The following is an 18,964-nucleotide window of genomic DNA, read 5'->3' on the forward strand; positions in this document are numbered from 1 at the left end:
CTGGATCTATGAGTAAGATACTCATACGGTGACTTAATTAGTAATTGCAGTATCGTTATTGATGCAAATGGTCAATGCATTGATAGTTGTCACGTGATAGTAACATCTTCTATAATTACACACACATCAATGAATAAACCAGCCTCATAATGTCTAATACCCATCCACTCAACTGCGCAAGCGCAAAAACGTTGTGCCATGTGACTAGGTTCACGTGACGCAGCTGCCAGCGGTGTAGGGGTGTGGTTAAAACTGACACGCAATGATTGGATACGAAGGTTAGTCTGTGGACGTCACCGATAATGTCACGTGAGTGCAGCAGTCGTCGCGATTGGTTGGATTGCGTGTTGGTGACGTTGGGGTTAGGAACGAGGAAGTTTTGACGGACTAAACGGTAAAACAACAACAAGACCGTATTCGTGACTGCGCAGAGTCAGCACCTGGGGACTGTGACCCGGCTCTGACAGCAACATGTTTCGAGGTCTGGGCAGCTGGCTGGGCCTGGACCCAGAACAGGACTCCCAACCTGAGGCAGAGAAGGCTGTGCAGGTACAGAGCCCGGGAGAAGAGAAAGCCGCAGACACTGAGGAGGCAGAGAGCACCGGGCCCGAGGAGACGCCACCTGAGGAGGCGGAGGACGTGCTGCTCAGACAGGCCAAGGGTTTCGGCAGTAAGTGTCCGGCTGTGCCCACATGTGCTCTGTGTGAGGGACTAGTGGCAGCTGTGTGTCGTCTCTTAGTATATAGGGGTGGTGCTTATTACGGCCTCTGTACGGCCACCTATCCACAGCAGTCACAACATGGTCAGAGTGAGAACGATAATGAGACTCGGTTTGTGTAGGTCTGACGCCCCCCCCCCTCTCCAGCTTTCTGCATCGTTGTGATGTCACATGACATTGGACCATTGTTTATCCACATAGATGCTTGAGAAAACGTGAGAGCAGAAGGTAAGGTAACCTCTTAAGTAGCACCTGGTCTACCACCAAAGCAGGGAGAGTCAACAGAGAAACAGACAAATAGAGGGAGGAAAGAGCTGGTGAAGGATCAAAGAGTGCAGAATGTGCGTAGATCTCACAATTTCTTAGAGGGGTATTCCCACAAAAACAAGATTCTTAAATATACTCAGGATAACAAAATAACACATTCTCTCATTAACAAAAATGCATTTCACAGATATAAGTCCAACCTCCTCCTCTCCAGCACACGGCGTGTGAATGGACCCTTATGACGAATTCACACGACCGTTGGGGGACATATATACGGCAGCCATTTATATATCTCTACGGAGAGGGGTGGCGCCGACAGCGCTCAACTCTCCTCCTCTCCCGTGCACCGACGGCGCATGTGAATTCACTCTAAGGTTGGACAATTGCCATTTCTTTCAGCCATGCTTCTAGCAGTGTGGAAAGGGGACAGCAGCAGAAGATCTACAAACAAGATAATCTCTGGATCCGAGGGAAGGGGGTAACATAGCAGTGCTGACTGTGTTTTATCGATTTGATGAAACACAGCAGAGCTCAGTGTTATTGTGTCTTATATCCATCCATTGTGTCTTATTAAAATTTGAGAACTTTCTTTCATAAGCAAACTCCATTAATTCTGGGGGATTGGTGGGCTGCCCATATTCAGGAGAAGAAAGTAAGTCAGGGACCCCAGACCTTGCCGTAGTCTTATATATGCCAGACATTTGAAGTCCACTCCTCCATGTGTTGCAAGGGTATAACCTCTCAATGCTACTATTGTGCCGTATACCCTGCTGTCTCTCCCGCCGGGTGTTCATGATGTTGTTCTTGTTTTAGGCTATCTCTTGAACATTGCTTCAGTTGCAACGAAAAAGATATCTGAATCCGTAACTGAGACTGCTCATACCATAAAGAAGTCTGTTGAAGAAGGAAAAATTGATGGCATCATTGATAAGGTTTGATGGGCTTTAGTCTTGGGACCTTCGATTGGCTTGCCCACACCCCCCTCCCCCCTCCCCCACTCCCCTCTACCCCCACTCCCCTCCCCCCCTCTCCCCCTCCGCACTGTGCCTACCTCCTGTGAAGGAAGGCTTAAAGCAATGTGACAAGAGCTCAGATATTTGGCCTTGTTCCAAATGACGTCAGATTCTTTCATGCAGTTCGGTTGATTGTTTACCATCAGTGTTTCAGATATTGTCGTCACTTCCTATGAATTTGCAGCCACTGAGCAGAACAAGTAAATTGATTCAGCATCTTGGCTGGCGGTGTTTTAAATGCCATAGTTCCCTAAAGCCTGGAGCTGCCAATGGGCTATGATACAAATCGTTTTGTCAGTATAAAGGTCCTTCCTTGTTTGGATTCTAGCGAATAGCATATAGAAAAAGTTCCATATTTCCTATGCATGCATTCGTCTGAGATTACTCAGTCTTGTGTATTTAATCATTGGTGAAATGATAGTGAAAAAATTTGTTGAATTTTCACATGGATTTTGTCAAAAATCCTAAGCCAAAATCTTCTTAAGATCTCAAGGTCTTGTAGTTTTTATGTGGAATCCATGCAGTAGATTCATTTCAGAAACTATAGATGATTCCCACTAATTAGGGTGTATCGGCAACAACTAAATAAGATGTAGCAGAAGAAAGTGAAGGTAGAAATTCTGCTGCAAAATCTGTGTGTGTTACATGCAAATACTTCTGCTTTCACCCAACAGTCTGAAGTGGTGGAAGTAGTGATATTTTAGCAGGATTGAGAAAAAAATGATAATGTCCCCATAGATTATGTGCAGAATGTTTCCAGTAGTAAACTCCATTAAACGCCATTTAATAACCCATTGGGATTTGTTTTCTCTTAACAGACCATCATTGGCGACTTCCAGAAAGAACAGGAAAAGTTTGTACAGGAGAAGTCAAATAAGAAGACAGGTAAGTGGTACGAAGGGGACATTACAGCTCTCAGTTTCTTGCCTTTGTGCACATGTTATTGTTGTCCTGAATGGCATGTAGCCATGTCTATCCTGTTCTTCCTGATTCCGGATCCTGTTTACGCTGCACATTCCCCTTACAAATGAAATGACATGTATAGAAGTTTAAGTTTACTGTGGTATTTTACTAACAGTCCCACTCATTTGAAGGATCCTTTATATTACATTTAGAAATTACTATTACAATTCCTTAAAAATGTGAAGCTTCTTTGGAACAGCCACCCAAATTTGCATATAAAAGTATTAGATTAATTTAGACCATCCGTACTGATCATGTACAAATATGTAATATTTCAATAACAACTAGAAGAAAGGCATTACTCATTACAATATAGGTTGTTGGCATTTGTCCATATTTTCCCCTTTTGGCTTCCTACAAAAACTAATGACAAAGCAGTCTCCAATGGCACTTTGCTGGGTGTTTAAATATAGGATAGGAGCCCTGCTGGCTAATGTGCCTACATCAGTAGGAGCTTATTTTTAAAGGGGTCTTCCCAAGAATTTAAATCTGATTGGAGGTGTCTGACCCCTGGGTCCTCCAAGAATCATAAACATGGTGCATGTACCCAGGGAAACTCTTACATAGAGTCTGAGTGGTTGTATATAGGTCGGAGAAGTAGTACTGTGCTGTGCCCATATTGTATATGTAGAGCAGGAAAAAAGAATTGTGCTGTGCCCAATACATATGCTGGGTATAAGGAGATGTAGTACTCTGCCCATCTATGCAGGTTAAGAATAGTACTACTGTGATGTGCTTATATGGTATATGCAGATGGTAGTAAACCAGTGATGACAAACCTTTTAGAAACCGAGTGCCCAAACTACAACCAAGACCCACTTATTTATTGCAAAGTGCCAACACAGAAATGTAATTTGTGATTTATATGCCCTGCTCTGTCACAGCTTTCATTCATATCCGCACCCTGAGGACACCAATAAAGCAGAAAGTAGAAGAAATTTTGATTATCATTGTAGCTTCCCTCCTTGGTTCATTAACAGGAAGAATTGTCAGGCTACAATGATGATCCAGGTCTGTCCAGTAGTCCCAGATAGCGCTGTCACTTTAAAATAGCTCTGTGCACAGCAAGTTCTGGGCTGTCTTTGACTGCAGGAAGATATCTGGAGTGCTCTGGTGATGACAGAAAGGTCTCTGAGTGCCACCTCTGGCACGCGTGCCATAGGTTCGCCACCACTGGAGTAGACAGACACGCAAACATACCATTATTGCACTGCAACTCAAGTTGGGAATGATGTGAGGTCCATGCTGCCACTGGGCCTACATGTGACTCCCCCCTGTTAGAATGGACTGCGTGGAGCTGCTGCAGAAGCTTGCAGTCGTCCCCTAGACTCCCATACTTATAATCTACACTGTACTAAATGTATTTGTTCCTATTCTTATAGAGCAGCTACACAAAGCCACATCATTGGAAGGTAGATCTTTCTTTATTAAATTGATGTATAGATCATGAATTGGTTTTGTTTTGTTCTTTGTAACAGATGCTGCAGTTCCACCTTGGGTTGGCTACAGTGAGGAGGAAACCATTCAACAGCAAATCTTGGCCCTATCAGCAGTAAGAATATTTCTTTAATTGTTCTTGTGTTTTTTTTTTGTTTTAAATATTTTATTTGATTTTCCAACAAATAACATATAACAGTATGGTTACATCAATTGTTGCGTTGTTTTCTTTAGCCATTGCATTTCAAAAATTCACTTAAACATTTACATTAAGGTTATGATTAGTTCTAGGGGTTGTCCTGGGAGGGAAAGGTTCCTAGTCTACCGTATATTCCGGCGTATAAGACGACTTTTGAAGACTGAAAAATCTTCTGTCTTGTCTGGGGTCGTCTTATACCCGGTAATTGCCCGCCCGCCATGTATTCACGGCGGCGGTCGGGTCGCGCTGCATGGAGAGGGCTCACGAGCTGAGCCCTCTCCATAGCCATAAGTCTTTGCTGCATATTGCACCCATCGCGGTAGCACCAACTACTAGCACCGATCGCGGGTGTTTTCACAGCGATGGCTGCCGGGAAAGCTGGCGGCAGCCTCAAAAAGATAGCGGCGCATGGGCGCCGCCATCTTACCTGGGATCGCCGCTCCCCGTGACGTCATCGGGGGTGGCGATCCGTCTCCATGGTAGCCTCGGGTCTTCCGAAGAGGTTATTTCGTTTTAACCCCTTCATTACAATGTGCTGATAGCACATTGTAATGAATGAGGAGGAAAATCCCCATATACTGCCATACAGTAGTGATAGGATCGATCAGACAACCAAGGGTTAAAGTACCCTAGAGAGTCTGAAAAATAGTATAAATAAAAATTTAAAAAAGTTAAAAAAAAAAAATAATAATAAAAAAACCTAAAATTTCAAATCGTCCCCCTTTTCCTAGAACTGAAATAAATATAAATAAACAGTAAAAATCATAAACACATCAGGTATCGATCTATCAAAATATGATGGTTTTTCAATGTGTTTAACCCCGTAACGGAAAATAGCGCCCAAAGTCAAAAATGGCACTTTTTTGCTATTTTGAAAAATATAAAAAAAACCTATAAAAAGTGATCAAAAGGTCGTACAGTCCTAAAAATGATATCATTGAAAATATTATCAAATTTAGCAAAAAGTTACACCACCCAGAGCTCCATACACCAAAGTATAAAAAAGCTATTAGCGCCAGAAGTTGGCAAAATCAAAAAAATTAATTTTTGTACAGGAGGTTTTCATTTTTGTAAATGTATGAAAACATTATAAAACCTATACAAATTTGGTATCCCCTTAATCGTACCGACCCAAAGAATTTTTTTTCCCGCTTCTGAGTACATGGCGTGGAATATTTAATAAAATAAAAATTTAAGGTACAGTATGGTAACATTTACAGTAAAATGGACGATGCTAATGTTGTTGTTGTATGCCTTATGTTTATGAGCGACAGTTTTCCTGCTATATACCGTATTTTCCGGACTATAAGGCGCACTTAAAAGCATTGGATTTCCGTGGAAATCCAAAGTGCGCCTTATAGTCCGGTGCGCCCTATGTATGGCGCTGGGCACAGGGCAGCGGACCATACTTACATAGGTCCCCGCTACCGGAGATCTCCAGCGGGAGATCTGATGTCTCCGGTAGCGGGGACCTATGTAAGTATGGTCCGCTGCCCTCCTCCACCTCCCCCTCACCTTCTCCGCTCACCTTTCCCGCGTTCCCCGTCGCGTCTCGGCGTCGCGTCTCGTCGCCGCGTCACGTCGCCGCGTCACGTCGGGTCTCCGCCACGCCCCCGGACCTCCGCCACGCCCCCGGCCGCCGGACCCCGCGCCTTATAGTCCGATGCGCCTTATATATGTAATTATTACATATATAAGGCGCATCGGACTAATGCGCCTTATAGTCCGGTGCGCCCTATAGGGCAGAAAATACGGTACCTGCATGTCATAAGAATTTAAATTAAAAAAAGGACCATGTTAAATTCAAATCTGTTTTTTTTTTATTTTTACCGGTGTTTTGTATGCGTTGGAAAAGGGGTAGTCTTATATCTTTAACTCTATATTTTAAACAGGAAAGTAGGGGGGTCGTCTTATACGCCGGAATATACGGTACTTTCCTTGGACCTGCTGCTCTGTAAACTATGGGAGGGTGCTGTCTCAGGCCAGGTGGTCTCTTGTCGGATACCTTGGTTTATACTAGAGATTCACCCAGGTTTCCTTTTAGGTTCTCTGTGTTGTACCATTGGGTTAGGAAAAAGGGGCACACTAGTTCTTGTTCTTGTGTTTTACCCATTCTCACAGATCACAAACACAAGCCAGATTGATAAATTCAAGTAGATTTTTAGCAGGACTCACCATTCTCTATGGACTGACTGACCTGTTATTATGAATAGCTTCCTTCCAATAAAACTTTGTTAAGTAAATTATCTTTTTATGTTATTGTTATGCAGCCTTTTAAGGTGTCTACTTTCTATGGATATAAATTATGTTTTGCAGTATTTGTATTACTTATGTTTCATTTCATCTCATCCTAAAGGACAGGAGAAACTTCCTTAGAGACCCTCCTGCCGGTGTCCATTTTAACTTTGACTTTGAGCAAATGTACCCCGTGGCACTTGTAATGCTTCAGGAAGACGAGCTGCTGAATCGGATGAGATTTGATCTGGTTCCAAAACTGTAAGTGCTCGCTTGTTTGACAAACATATGGAACCAGCCCCATATCCGCCAGCCTTATCTTCTACAGGAGCCATTCCCTCTGGCTGCTGGTTGTTTGGCATTATATAATGGGATACAGCTCAGTCCTCTTCTGCTCCCTCTGGCTTTTAGGCTTGGATGTAAAAAAGAATCTTTCCACACTGAACACTATGAAGATATGGAGAGCTCAAACATCTTGAGGGCCTGAATTTCTAAATATATCTGCAGAACCATTCATTAAAGGGCTCAGGCATATAAATATGATATGAAGTTAAAAAAAAAATATATATACACTCACCGGCCACTTTATTAGGTCCAACTGCTCATTAACACTTAATTTCTAATCAGCCAATCACATGGCGGCAACTCGGTGCATTTAGGCATGTAGACATGGTCAAGACAATCTCCTGCAGCTCAAACCGAGCATCAGTATGGGGAAGAAAGGTGATTTGAGTGCCTTTGAACGTGGCATGGTTGTTGGTGCCAGAAGGGCTGGTCTGAGTATTTCAGAAACTGCTGATCTACTGGGATTTTCACGCACAACCATCTCTAGGGTTTACAGAGAATGGTCCGAAAAAGAAAAAACATCCAGTGAGCGGAAGTTCTGTGGGCGGAAATGCTTTGTTGATGCCAGAGGTCAGAGGAGAATGGGCAGACTGGTTCGAGCTGATAGAAAGGCAACAGTGACTCAAGTCGCCACCGGTTACAACCAAGGTAGGCAGAAGAGCATCTCTAAACGCACAGTACGTTTGTACTGTGGCAGATGGGCTACAGCAGCAGAAGACCACACCGGGTGCCACTCCTTTCAGCTAAGAACAGGAAACTGAGGCTACAATTTGCAGAAGATCATCGAAATTGGACAGTAGAAGAACGTTGCCTGGTCTGATGAGTCTCTATTTCTGCTGCAACATTCGGATGGTAGGGTCAGAATTTGGCGTCAACAACATGAAAGCATGGATCCATCCTGCCTTGTATCAACGGTTCAGGCTGGTGGTGGTGGTGTCATGGTGTGGGGAATATTTTCTTGGCACTCTTTGGGCCCCTTGGTACCAATTGAGCATCATTGCAACGCCACATCCTACCTGAGTATTGTTGCTGACCATGTCCATCCCTTTATGACCACAATGTACCCAACATGTGATGGCTACTTTCAGCAGGATAATGCGCCATGTCATAAAGCTGGATTCATCTCAGACTGGTTTTTTGAACATGACAATGAGGTCACTGTACTCAAATGGCCTCCACAGTCACCAGATCTCAATCCAATAGAGCATCTTTGGGATGTGGTGGAACGGGAGATTTGCATCATGGATGTGCAGCCGACAAATCTGCGGCAACTGTGTGATGCCATCATGTCAATATGGACCAAAATCTCTGAGGAATGCTTCCAGCACCTTGTTGAATCTATGCCACGAAGAATTGAGGCAGTTCTGAAGGCAAAAGGGGGTCCAACCCGTTACTAGCATGGTGTACCTAATAAAGTGGCCGGTGAGTGTAATATATATATATATATATATATATATATATATATATATATATATATATATATATATATATATATATATATATATATATATATATATATATATATATATATATATTATACAGCAACCAGTGCCTACAGCAGGTTACAGCACAATTTTGGTGTAGAATTGATCCAGCCACTAAGAAGCTCCGGCCTCAGGCTCAATATCCACATGATGCACCTCTTTATAAATCCCCCCCATAATTTGCGATTGAGGTCTATTCTCTGAAAGAATGTGTAAACTAGAGTCTCCAGGTTCTACAATGACGTCTACTTGAGTTTATTTTACTGACATTTTCCAGCTCAATATATGTTCTTGACAATCTCAAGTGTATGACGTTCCTTTTCATTTTAGTGTGAAAGAAGAGGTGTTTTGGAGGAATTATTTTTATCGAGTGTCTCTGATAAAGCAATCTGCACAGCTGACTGCACTGGCTGCCCAGCAAGCTACTGGCATGTCAGAGGCCAATGGCAAGCAAAGTGATGGAGACCTAGAAGGTAACGAAAATGTTTTCTTCTGGTATACATGATCAGTCCATACTTCCACAGTATAGTTTCTGCTTTTATACTATTACTCATTGTTTTATGACTGCCATTGATGTTTATTGTAGGGAAGAGGGTTACTACACTGATCAACAACCTCCAATGTTACAGCTGTCAGGCTAGCACTCTGGTACACAATATTTTGTCCACATTTTCATTAGTAATATTTACAGTAGTAATAAACAGTGAGGTATTCACAGCATATTTCCACACCACCAGTGTATAAAGCTATTGTCTTTATAAGGAGATCCTAATAATGCTGTCCATTCACTTTTTAACATGCACCAAATTTCACAGCCGACTTCTCCATGTAATGTGGAACATCTTTGTAAATGATAGCACTACAAGTATGTATTCAGTACTATGACAGTTACAGCTGTATGCATTCACATAATAGCTGACCTTGCTGGTTTCAATGGGGTCAGATATATAAGGGGATTTCAGTTGTCCCTCAAATGTTAAGAAGAGGGGGATATAGTCAGTTTTATTTTTGGAGCTGTTTGGCTGAGGCTTTCTTCTTTTTCCTCTTTGCATTATGCCGGTTTTAGGCTAAGGTTGTGAGATTTAGTTATTGGGCAAGTAAAAGCTCATCCAAAGGTTCTTTAAAGAACATCTACCACCAGAATCAAGGATAGTAAACCGACATGCTGGTGTGTGCCCACTCTGGCAGGATCTGCTCTTCTTGTAGCTTCTTATGCCCTGGTTTTTACAAAACAAAGGCCTTTAAATGTATGCAAATGAGCCTGAGGGGCTCCAGACTCCATAGATGTGAATAGAGGTATTAGAAAATGAAGGGCATCAAGTATTGTTTTAAGTTTTCAGCTTCATTCTTCAAAAGTTAAAATTTATTCCAATACAAAGAGCGCATTAAAGCGTACAAAAAACTTACCGTATATACTCGAGTATAATCTAACCCAACTATATACACTAGGCTTATACATGGGTCAATATTACTATTGATCCAAGTATAAGCCTAGTATATAGCCTGCCAGATCCTGCCCCCAGTACATACCCTGAAACACCCCCCCCCCCCCCCCACAGTCTATAGCCTGCAGCCCTGCATATAGCCTGCAGCCTGGGACGGCCCAGTCTATAAGAAAAAGAAAATATTAATTTGTTCTCACATTCCAGTGCCCCCCGGCAGGTCTTTCCATGAATGCTCCAGCTTCGGCGGCGCACACACTATAATGACATAATGATGAGAGCGACAGCACCACGTGGATCCTGCCAGAGAAGGCACACACCAGCATGTCAATGTGCTTGGTTTACAATCCTCAATCCTGGTGGTAGTTGTCCTTTAATGCATTGACCTGGGCTGCAACACCAGGCCAAACCAACCATGTGTGGCAGGGGTACTCCATTTTAGTGAACTGGGAAGACCCAGAACATGAAACCCATTTGATTTTCAACTTAATATCTCACTATCCAGTGGATACATAGCAATTGCTTCTGTACTTAAAAACTACACAAAATTTTGGGGGAAAAATGAGTACAAGAAAATTTGTTAAAGGGGTTGGCCACTCTTTTACATTGCCCATGTGCTTTTATTGTCTTAATAATCCCTGAATGTTCATCAATTGATTTCTCATCTCTGTTTCCTTTATTGCTGTGTGCAGACTCTCTGTGCACTCTGTAGGATGTTTGTTTACATGTCTGAACACTGATAAATAGGAGGGACTTGCAGAAGGAGATTATGACTCATCCTGCTCCCCTCTCCCTGTGCCTGTCAGTGAGACAGACAGAGAGCAAAAAACACAATGGATGTTGCCATTAGGATGGTCTGAAGGAGTGAGAAACAGGAAGTTGTGTAGAGATGCTGAGTGCAGCATGTGGATAACAGGGAAAGACTGAAGTTCTCAGAGGAGGCAAAGAGACAGGTACATATACATGCACAGCCTAATGGAACAGATTTATTGAAAAGTGGCCAACCTCTTTAAGCTTCGTGTAAACTTCAATTTTTCAGAAGTGGATTGTTGGCACTTATTTGCCATATATGAATGAATCTGCAGGTTTTCTGCTTCCGCTTTCAATTCTGTGACACTTTTTTTGCCTTTCTAATTAAACTCCTGCTTACCGGACACCTTTAAATAAACACTGTTCTGTAGTCCCTCTCTCCCAGTGGAAGCTATTAATAACAAAAAGCATGTGGACTGCAAAACATGTAATAATTTAGGATCTTCTAAGGGCTGTAACATATTCCACTTCACCAATGTAGTAATGACTTTTCTCTTTCAAACTGTTCTAGAAACTGTAAGACCAAAGACTCCTCCAGTAGCCATCAAGCCCCAACACAAAACTCAGGAGGTAATTATCACCTTTTTTTTTGTACGTGTATTTTAGTGTAATCTTCTTTTGAATCTGTCACAAAAGATGACATATTGTTGCATCATTATAGGTGCCTAGATTACATAGTGAACTCCAACTGGTAACAGTTGCAGCTGTTAGATCATGCAACACATAAAAGCCTTTAATGTTTGGTCACCCCCCCCCCCCCCCTTCTTGCCATATTTGGGTCGGTGGGGGGAGGCATATAACTCCGATAAGGACCTGCATAAGCCTAGTGACCAGAAGCAGTAACTGCAGATCTCATTGATGTAAATGATTGCTTTGGCTGCATCTCCTGGACCTAAAGCAAGGAACCAAATGCTTCTGCCTCTGTGATTATGCCAGGCCTGAACAACTGATCAGCACAATGAATGGGGTGGCTCACTCTTAGGCTTGGCCATTAATATTAGTTACTGGAAAACCCCTTTAATGTCATCCTTACCTTTGCTATTTGGTGTCCTATTGTAATAAAACTGAGAACTATGTTAATAATTGTTCTCTATAAGATGTACAATAGAAATGTGGAGTGCTTCTTGGGCACATTCACTATTTTGGATAGTAGCTCTATCATGCTGGACTGAAGATGTACATTTTCTTTGTTGTACTCGCATGTGCTGTATTTATCAAGACTGACGTTTCACATGTTTCATCACAACTTGTCACATATGTCCTCGGACCCCCCCCCCCTGTCATCAGAAAACTTTTCATAATGCCATTCTATGCAATTCCAATTATGCTAAATTTAGCGCAGTTCCAGTGACAACATCAGAAAGTCACACAAGGCATTTATTTGTCAGACTGGTTTGTAATGTGCCCCTCATTCGTCAAAGCACATTGCAACAGCTTAAGAGAGATTTCCCTAATTAAGCAGCTGTTAACACTTGTGTTTACAAAACTCAAATGTCAACACTCTACAAACATGTATGTTAACATTGTGTTAACAGTTTTGTAAATGCAATGTTAACAGCTGTTTGATTAGACAAATCTCTCTTCAGCTGTTGCAATGCGTTTTTACACACTTGCATCAAATGTGACTTGTGACTGCACCCTGAGAGAGGTCAAATAAATCATTATCATATTGAGCTGTCCAGTGTATTCATGAGTGCTAGGCACAGCTACACCCCCCAGTGCTTGACTGACAGCCTGTATTATGATGTGATGTATAATGGTGTCTTGGCTCCTCCATGTGCTTCCTGGTGCTGGCGGCCCCTGCAGCCTATGTGTATGAGATACTCATATACACATGACTGACTGCCTGTATAATGGTGTGATGTCTCCTCCATGTGCTTCCTGGTGCTGGCAGCCACGTCCCAGGCAGCCTGTGTGTATGAGATACTTCTATACACATGACTGACAGCCTGTATAATGATGTGATGTCTCCTCCATGTGCTTCTTGGTGCTGGCGGCCCTGCCCCCTGCAGCCTGTGTGTGTATAGGAGAGATACAACAGCTCCAGGCAGCCATGTTATAGCAGAACATGTCAGGTACATGTGTAGCTGTCTGTACTATACATTACAAAGAAAAAATATTTTTCTCCAGTTCTAGAATAATAATTCTTTATTTACATAGCGCCTACAGATTACGCAGCTCTGCACAAAGCATGACAAATTGGTCCCTGCCCCCATGGGGCTCACAATCTAAAAAAAACCTAACAGTATGTTTTTGGAGTGTGGGAGGAAACCTACGCAAAGACAGAGAGAACATACAAACTCTTTGCAGGTGTTGACATGGGACAAGGTCTCGGGTCCCCAGCGCTGCAAGGCGCCACTAAGCCACCGTGCTGCCCATTTTTGTAACTTTAACCCCCAAAAACCTATAAATGGAAAAAAAGGTCTCTTAACTATTATATTTTTTTATCTATCCTTATGTGTCACGAAATAAATGCAGTAAACTTGACAGAATTGCTCATATAAGAAAGTTACGGCCCTTAAACCAAGTATGAAAATTTGTTAAAAATGCTTAGTCATTAAAGCCTTTTACGGCCTGGTCAGAAAGGGGTTAATATTAATTCATAGCACAGAATCTTGCCCACAGATTATCACATAGATTGTTAAAGTCATAGCTTTCTTTCAAAATGCCACAACAGAAAAATAGTTTTTCCACAATTAAGTTGTTTTTTTTTTTTTTATTATCTTGCTTTATGTTAGTAAAAAAAAACCCTGAGAAATGAAAAGAAAAAAACTCCATAATGATGGATCAGCTACACTTGTCTGGTAGGAAATTCCAGCTAATAATAATGCTTTGTCACTAATACACAGGACGATGAGGAGATCTCTACCAGTCCTGGGATGTCTGAATTTGTAAGTGAAGCTTTTGACTCCTGCAACATTAACCAAGAAGACCTGAGGAAAGAAATGGAACAATTTGTTCTTGACAAAAAAGATGAACCTGATGCAGCAGAAGGTAAATCTGAGATATTTTCTTTATCTAGAGATATGTGGTCACTACTTAAGAAGAGACCGGTTCAAAGAGAAAGCTGGACCTGTTGTTAGGAACCCTCTTCATACATCATTTCCAGCACCATGATGTACAGTTATTTGCTTTGTTGTTAAGGAGTTTAAGGGATTGTCCACTTTCTGCATATAATTGATATTTTTGTCTAAGGAAACGTTATACAATTTTCGAATATACTTTCTGTATCAATTCCTCCTGGCTTTGAGTGGATAGAAATCTGTACATGGTCATGTAATGTCACACAGCTGCACCTGCGTTTCCATCACATGACCCTGGGCAGATTTCTATGCACTGGAAGTAAATATGGAAGCTTTCTGTAGCAGGACAGCAAGCAGTGATCTAGAAAACTGTGAGATATTGAAACAGAGTATAATGGAAAATTGTATAACATTTCACTACACAAACCTTATCAATCATTTGCTGAAAGTGGTAAACCCCTCTAAGTTTTTTAAATCTCATCTTTCAAATCACATGTCTGTTTCTCTGGTTCTGTAGAAAATAGAACCACTGGCCTGAAGCAAATTAGAGTTTCTAGGCATTTTTCAAGATATGGACATCTGAGGTGAAGTGTCTTCTCTAAAAGTGACCCTTCTCTGCCTATTTTATTTTTTAATAGTTAAACAGGAGAGTTTTAACATTTGAGAGAATTCTAGAAAATTCGAGCACTAGGAGCCACTATTCTAGTGGTGGAGATGCTGGTGACGGGTCCTGTAAGCTTTCTGGCCCCCTACCTCATGTACTGTAGTGAGTTGCTCTGCATGATGATATTGAAATGAGTCAGCAGCTCTGGTAAATTATAAAATGACCCCCCACTCTGCAATGTAATCCTGTGAATTGAGTCAGTGGGGTGTTCCTGAGCTGAGTCAAGCCACAACACCCCCTTCCTCTGTCATCTTGTGAACATGCCCCCTGCTAAGCTGCAGCACAGAAAGGGGTGTGAATGATATGTGCAGAGGAACGGGGTGTTGCAGCCTGATTCGTCTCGGCTCAGGAACACCCTGCTGACTGGATTGACAGGATTGCAATGTGGAGGGTGGGTTATTTTATCATTGAAATGAGCTGCTGACTTATTTCAGTATCATCATGCAGAGAAACTCACTACATTAAATGAGATGGAACCTTTGGTTTGGAGAAAGATCTGCCTGGCAGGTTCCCTTTTAAATGTAGGTACACAATTTCAGAAGTTCTCCTCAATGCTTACATAATGAGTACAATCCACTGTTACCAGAGGGAATGGGAGTTTGGTAACCGAGGAATCCAGTGTTCACTCTTAAGCCAATACTAGCCTTTATCTGCATATGTCACTCCTGCCCAGTTTAATGTATTTTTTTTCCCCTTCAGAAGAATCGGAGGACTGGATAAAGGAACTGCAGCAAGTGGTCCAGGAATATGAAGTAGTTGGTGACACAGAAAAGATAAAGGATGAGAACTGGGACAAGGAGATTGAGGAACTTCTCCAGGAAAATTAACTGTTTTCTTCTACTGAGATTTCCTGGGAATCGTCTTTACCGAAATAAACCTTAGTCATTCCTGCACAATGTAAAATACTATTGTCTCGGTGAAGTGATCTTTGGGATTTTAGTGTGGTTTACCATGATAGACTCTTATACGGTTTGCAACTGAACTTTACATTTTGTCATCTGGAAAAGTAATGTGGATTGCAGGGACCTGTGGGAAACCTTTTCTGTTGTGTCCTTCTATGTTTTAGTTTTATTATGTTATATATTTCATAAGTGATCATATAAAGCAATGATTTTTACCTATGTGGTATATAGGTTGTAAATTATACAAGAATATTCTCAGTTTACATGTTTTTAGCAAAATATAGTTCAATTGTAATAAATGTCACAGCTAAATTACCATACATATTTTCTGGCAAATGCACTTTGGTTACTAGTGCCCCTCTAAGCAGCACTACAATAGCACACAAAGCCTAAGCATATATCAACCGGTACTTAGCAAGCAGCACCATGGAGAAAGGAATACTTTGGAAATCTGTTAAAAAATAATTAGTTTGATTCTTTTTTTACTTAAAGGGGTTTTCCCACAAAGCATGTTAGGCCTTATCGACAGTCTAGGGCCTAACTTGCTGATCGGAGGGGTCTCAGTGATGGGGACCCCCACAGATCATGAGAATGGGTGTACTCTCATCGTACCAGATGCTGGGGCTGCCCCATTAATCTCTATGGAGATTGGTGAACGCCATACTCGCCAATCTTTGTCAGTTCCACAGAGATAAATTGGGCAGCCCGGCCATCTTGATGGTGCAACTGGGGTACATCGTATTCCCCCCTGTTCTAGTGATCTGTGGGGGTCCCATCACTGAGACCCACAAGAATCAGCAAGTTAGGACCTAAATTAGGGCCTAACTTGCTGTGTGGGAAAACCCCTTTAAAGGGGTAATTCAGTGTCTAATGGTAGAAGTACAGGAATCCAGTGGTCTAAATAAAACACAGCTTGGTCATGGGTCACCATGTTTAGTCCTATCCTGTTGCTGTTTTGTGTGTTTTTGATTTTTTTGTTATTTGTAATGGAGGACATTTTTATGTAAACAAACCTTTTAATACTTGTATATTTATAAAGTGTTAAGTTTCCTACTACAAACATAAATTAATACTGGAATATCCCATTCATTTTACCATCCAATGACTCCATTGTTCTTCCTAATGATGCCTTATACATAGCACAGGCAGGATAGAGGTACTTCTAAATGGGAATATCCTCAGCTCTTCGATACATTTTTAAGAAACAAAATATCATTATGACTGCACCTTTACTAGCTGTGCTAGGTACAACTTATTGTCGGATGACGAACGAAAAAAACAGATAAAGGAGAATGGCACTCACTGAAGTAGCTCCTTCCAATCCAGTTTATTGGTAATACACACAAACAAACATGATGTGCAAAATACATTACAGCAGGGAGGGAGAGACGCAGGGACTCGCACAAGGACAAGGTAACTGACAGCTGTTTCGCGCCCGCGGCGCTTCATCTGACCTGCAGGCAAATCGGATGAAGTGCCGCGGGCGCAAAACAGCTGTCAGTTACCTTGTCCTTGTGTGAGTCCCTGCGTCTCTCCCTCCCTGCTGTAATGTATTTTGCACATCATGTTTGTTTGTGAGTATTACCAATAAACTGGATTGGAAGGAGCTACTTCAGTGAGTGCCATTCTACTCAGTGCCACCTGTCTCCCACAGATCTGACTTATACCAACACATGAATGCCAAATATAATCACCTTGGACTATTAATACATAGAGTAGTGCCATTAAGTACTTTTTTTCCGGTTGTTTTTATTTTCGGATGAGGTGTTGGTTCTGGAGCGACCCAGATCCCCTTTAATTTAAAGATGTTGACCACTTTAGCAAATAATTTGTTTTTGTAAGGAAAGTTTTCCAATATACTTCATCACGGTTTTCTATTGCCGTTATCATCACCGAGAGTAATCAGAACCTTGTGATGCTAACTGTTCATGCACCTGCCTGTCCATCACGTGACCATGGACAGATTTCTATCCACTGAAAGTAGACATAGCTTTCTATAGCAGGACAGCAGGCAGATATTTAGAAAGCCGTGAGGAATTGATACAGAAAGTATATTGGAAAATTGTATAACTTTTCCCTATACAAAGCATATCAATTATGTGCTAAAAGTAGACAACCCCTTTAAGCTGTTTCTGTAAGAGACAAATAGTTATTTATCCATCCCTGGAAAGATGTTCTAAAATATGGTGCCTTGCACTGGTAGCATTGTGCTAACATTTGCATTCTTTATTTTGGTAATGCGTTCTTGTAGAAGAAACTGACAAAGTACTAGATTTGTATCATGGATATTATGGTGATTAAAAACAACCAACTTACCATATTTGATTTTGCATCTGATGTTTTGTAGGTACTTCCTCTAATTTAATTTACCAATAAATTTCTCAATATTTTTCTCGTGACACATTGTACTTCATGTTAGTTGAAAAATTTGAGTCACATGTCTTGCGTTTATTAAAAAAACCCAACTTCATAACACTAAAATAACTTAAAAAATTTAAATTTTTTTATTGGCTAAATGCCAAAATGCTTTGTAAAGTTAGAATTTCTTATAAGCATAATGATACCCCATATGTAGTGGTAAATTGCTGAATGGGCACACGGCAGGGTATTTAAAGGAAGGAGCGCCTTTGCAGATTAAATTTCTATTGTCTCTTCGTACAGGCTATAAAATGTTTTTTGGGTTTTTTTTTGCCGATATGGACATGAGGTCTTAATATTTGCAGTTTAATGAGATTCAGTTTAAAGATACATCCTTTTGGGGCATCTATAGATTATTGAAGAGATTTTAATAAAGGGGTAATCCCACAAACACAAGATTTTCACATTCTCACTGTTACTAACGAAAATACAGCATTTCCAGGTCATCATCCATGACGGCTCACTTAGAGGATGCCTCTTGACCTCTGCAGGGACAGGAAGAAGTGAGGTTAAAAGGACCTTTCCGGCATCTGCCTGTCAGTGTCTTCCTGTCAGATGAGGAGCGGTTCCTTGCCCTCTTCTCCTCCAAGTGAGGGGGGGGGGGGGATTGAAGAACTCCATCTTACTGGGGTCATGCAGTTCCTCTGGGGCTCCCTCCCTGACTCCTTCTATGCCCTGTAGCCGCGTGACTGAAGGAAGCGGCCGTATGCTCTGGAACGCGTGTGTTCTATCCAGTGTGTGAGGAATGACGAGTTACCGGAAGTGAAACTCGGAGACCACAGAGCGATGCATAGACGTGAACATTGGGGTTAGGCTACCCTTCAGGTATTTAAAGCGGATTGCTTGCTTGTCTCGTTGATCTGAGGGCTGGATCTTCTAGTGACTAGTATCTGTGCTTCTGTCGTCCCAGTTATGGCTACTAACAAGGCAGACCTGGCACCGCTCCACCTCCAGGTATGTTAGGTGCTGTGGGCAATGTGTGTGAAACTTTTACACTGTAGCCAGGTAAGCTTATCCTATTTGCTTTTCCCAGGATAAATATTG

The 18,964-nt window shown here is 41.7% G+C and overlaps 1 protein-coding gene across 2 annotated transcripts; it reads left to right on the forward strand.

Moving 5' to 3' along the window:
* Positions 1–227: 227 nt before the first annotated feature.
* Positions 228–15,505, forward strand: SYAP1 (synapse associated protein 1). Of its 2 annotated transcripts, none has more exons than XM_072136326.1 (9): positions 228–278; positions 1,799–1,917; positions 2,817–2,883; positions 4,440–4,513; positions 6,954–7,093; positions 8,992–9,134; positions 11,425–11,483; positions 13,763–13,907; positions 15,300–15,505. In XM_072136326.1, the coding sequence occupies exons 1-9, from the start codon at positions 263–265 to the stop codon at positions 15,425–15,427; spliced, it is 891 nt and encodes a 296-aa protein (XP_071992427.1). In that variant the 5' UTR covers positions 228–262; the 3' UTR covers positions 15,428–15,505. The 2 variants fall into 2 exon arrangements, with proteins under 2 accessions (XP_071992427.1, XP_071992426.1); XM_072136325.1 differs by lacking the exon at positions 228–278 and adding an exon at positions 285–670.
* Positions 15,506–18,964: the final 3,459 nt, after the last annotated feature.

The sequence above is a fragment of the Engystomops pustulosus genome, chromosome 2, assembly GCF_040894005.1.
Source record: "Engystomops pustulosus chromosome 2, aEngPut4.maternal, whole genome shotgun sequence".
Taxonomy (NCBI): domain Eukaryota; kingdom Metazoa; phylum Chordata; class Amphibia; order Anura; family Leptodactylidae; genus Engystomops; species Engystomops pustulosus.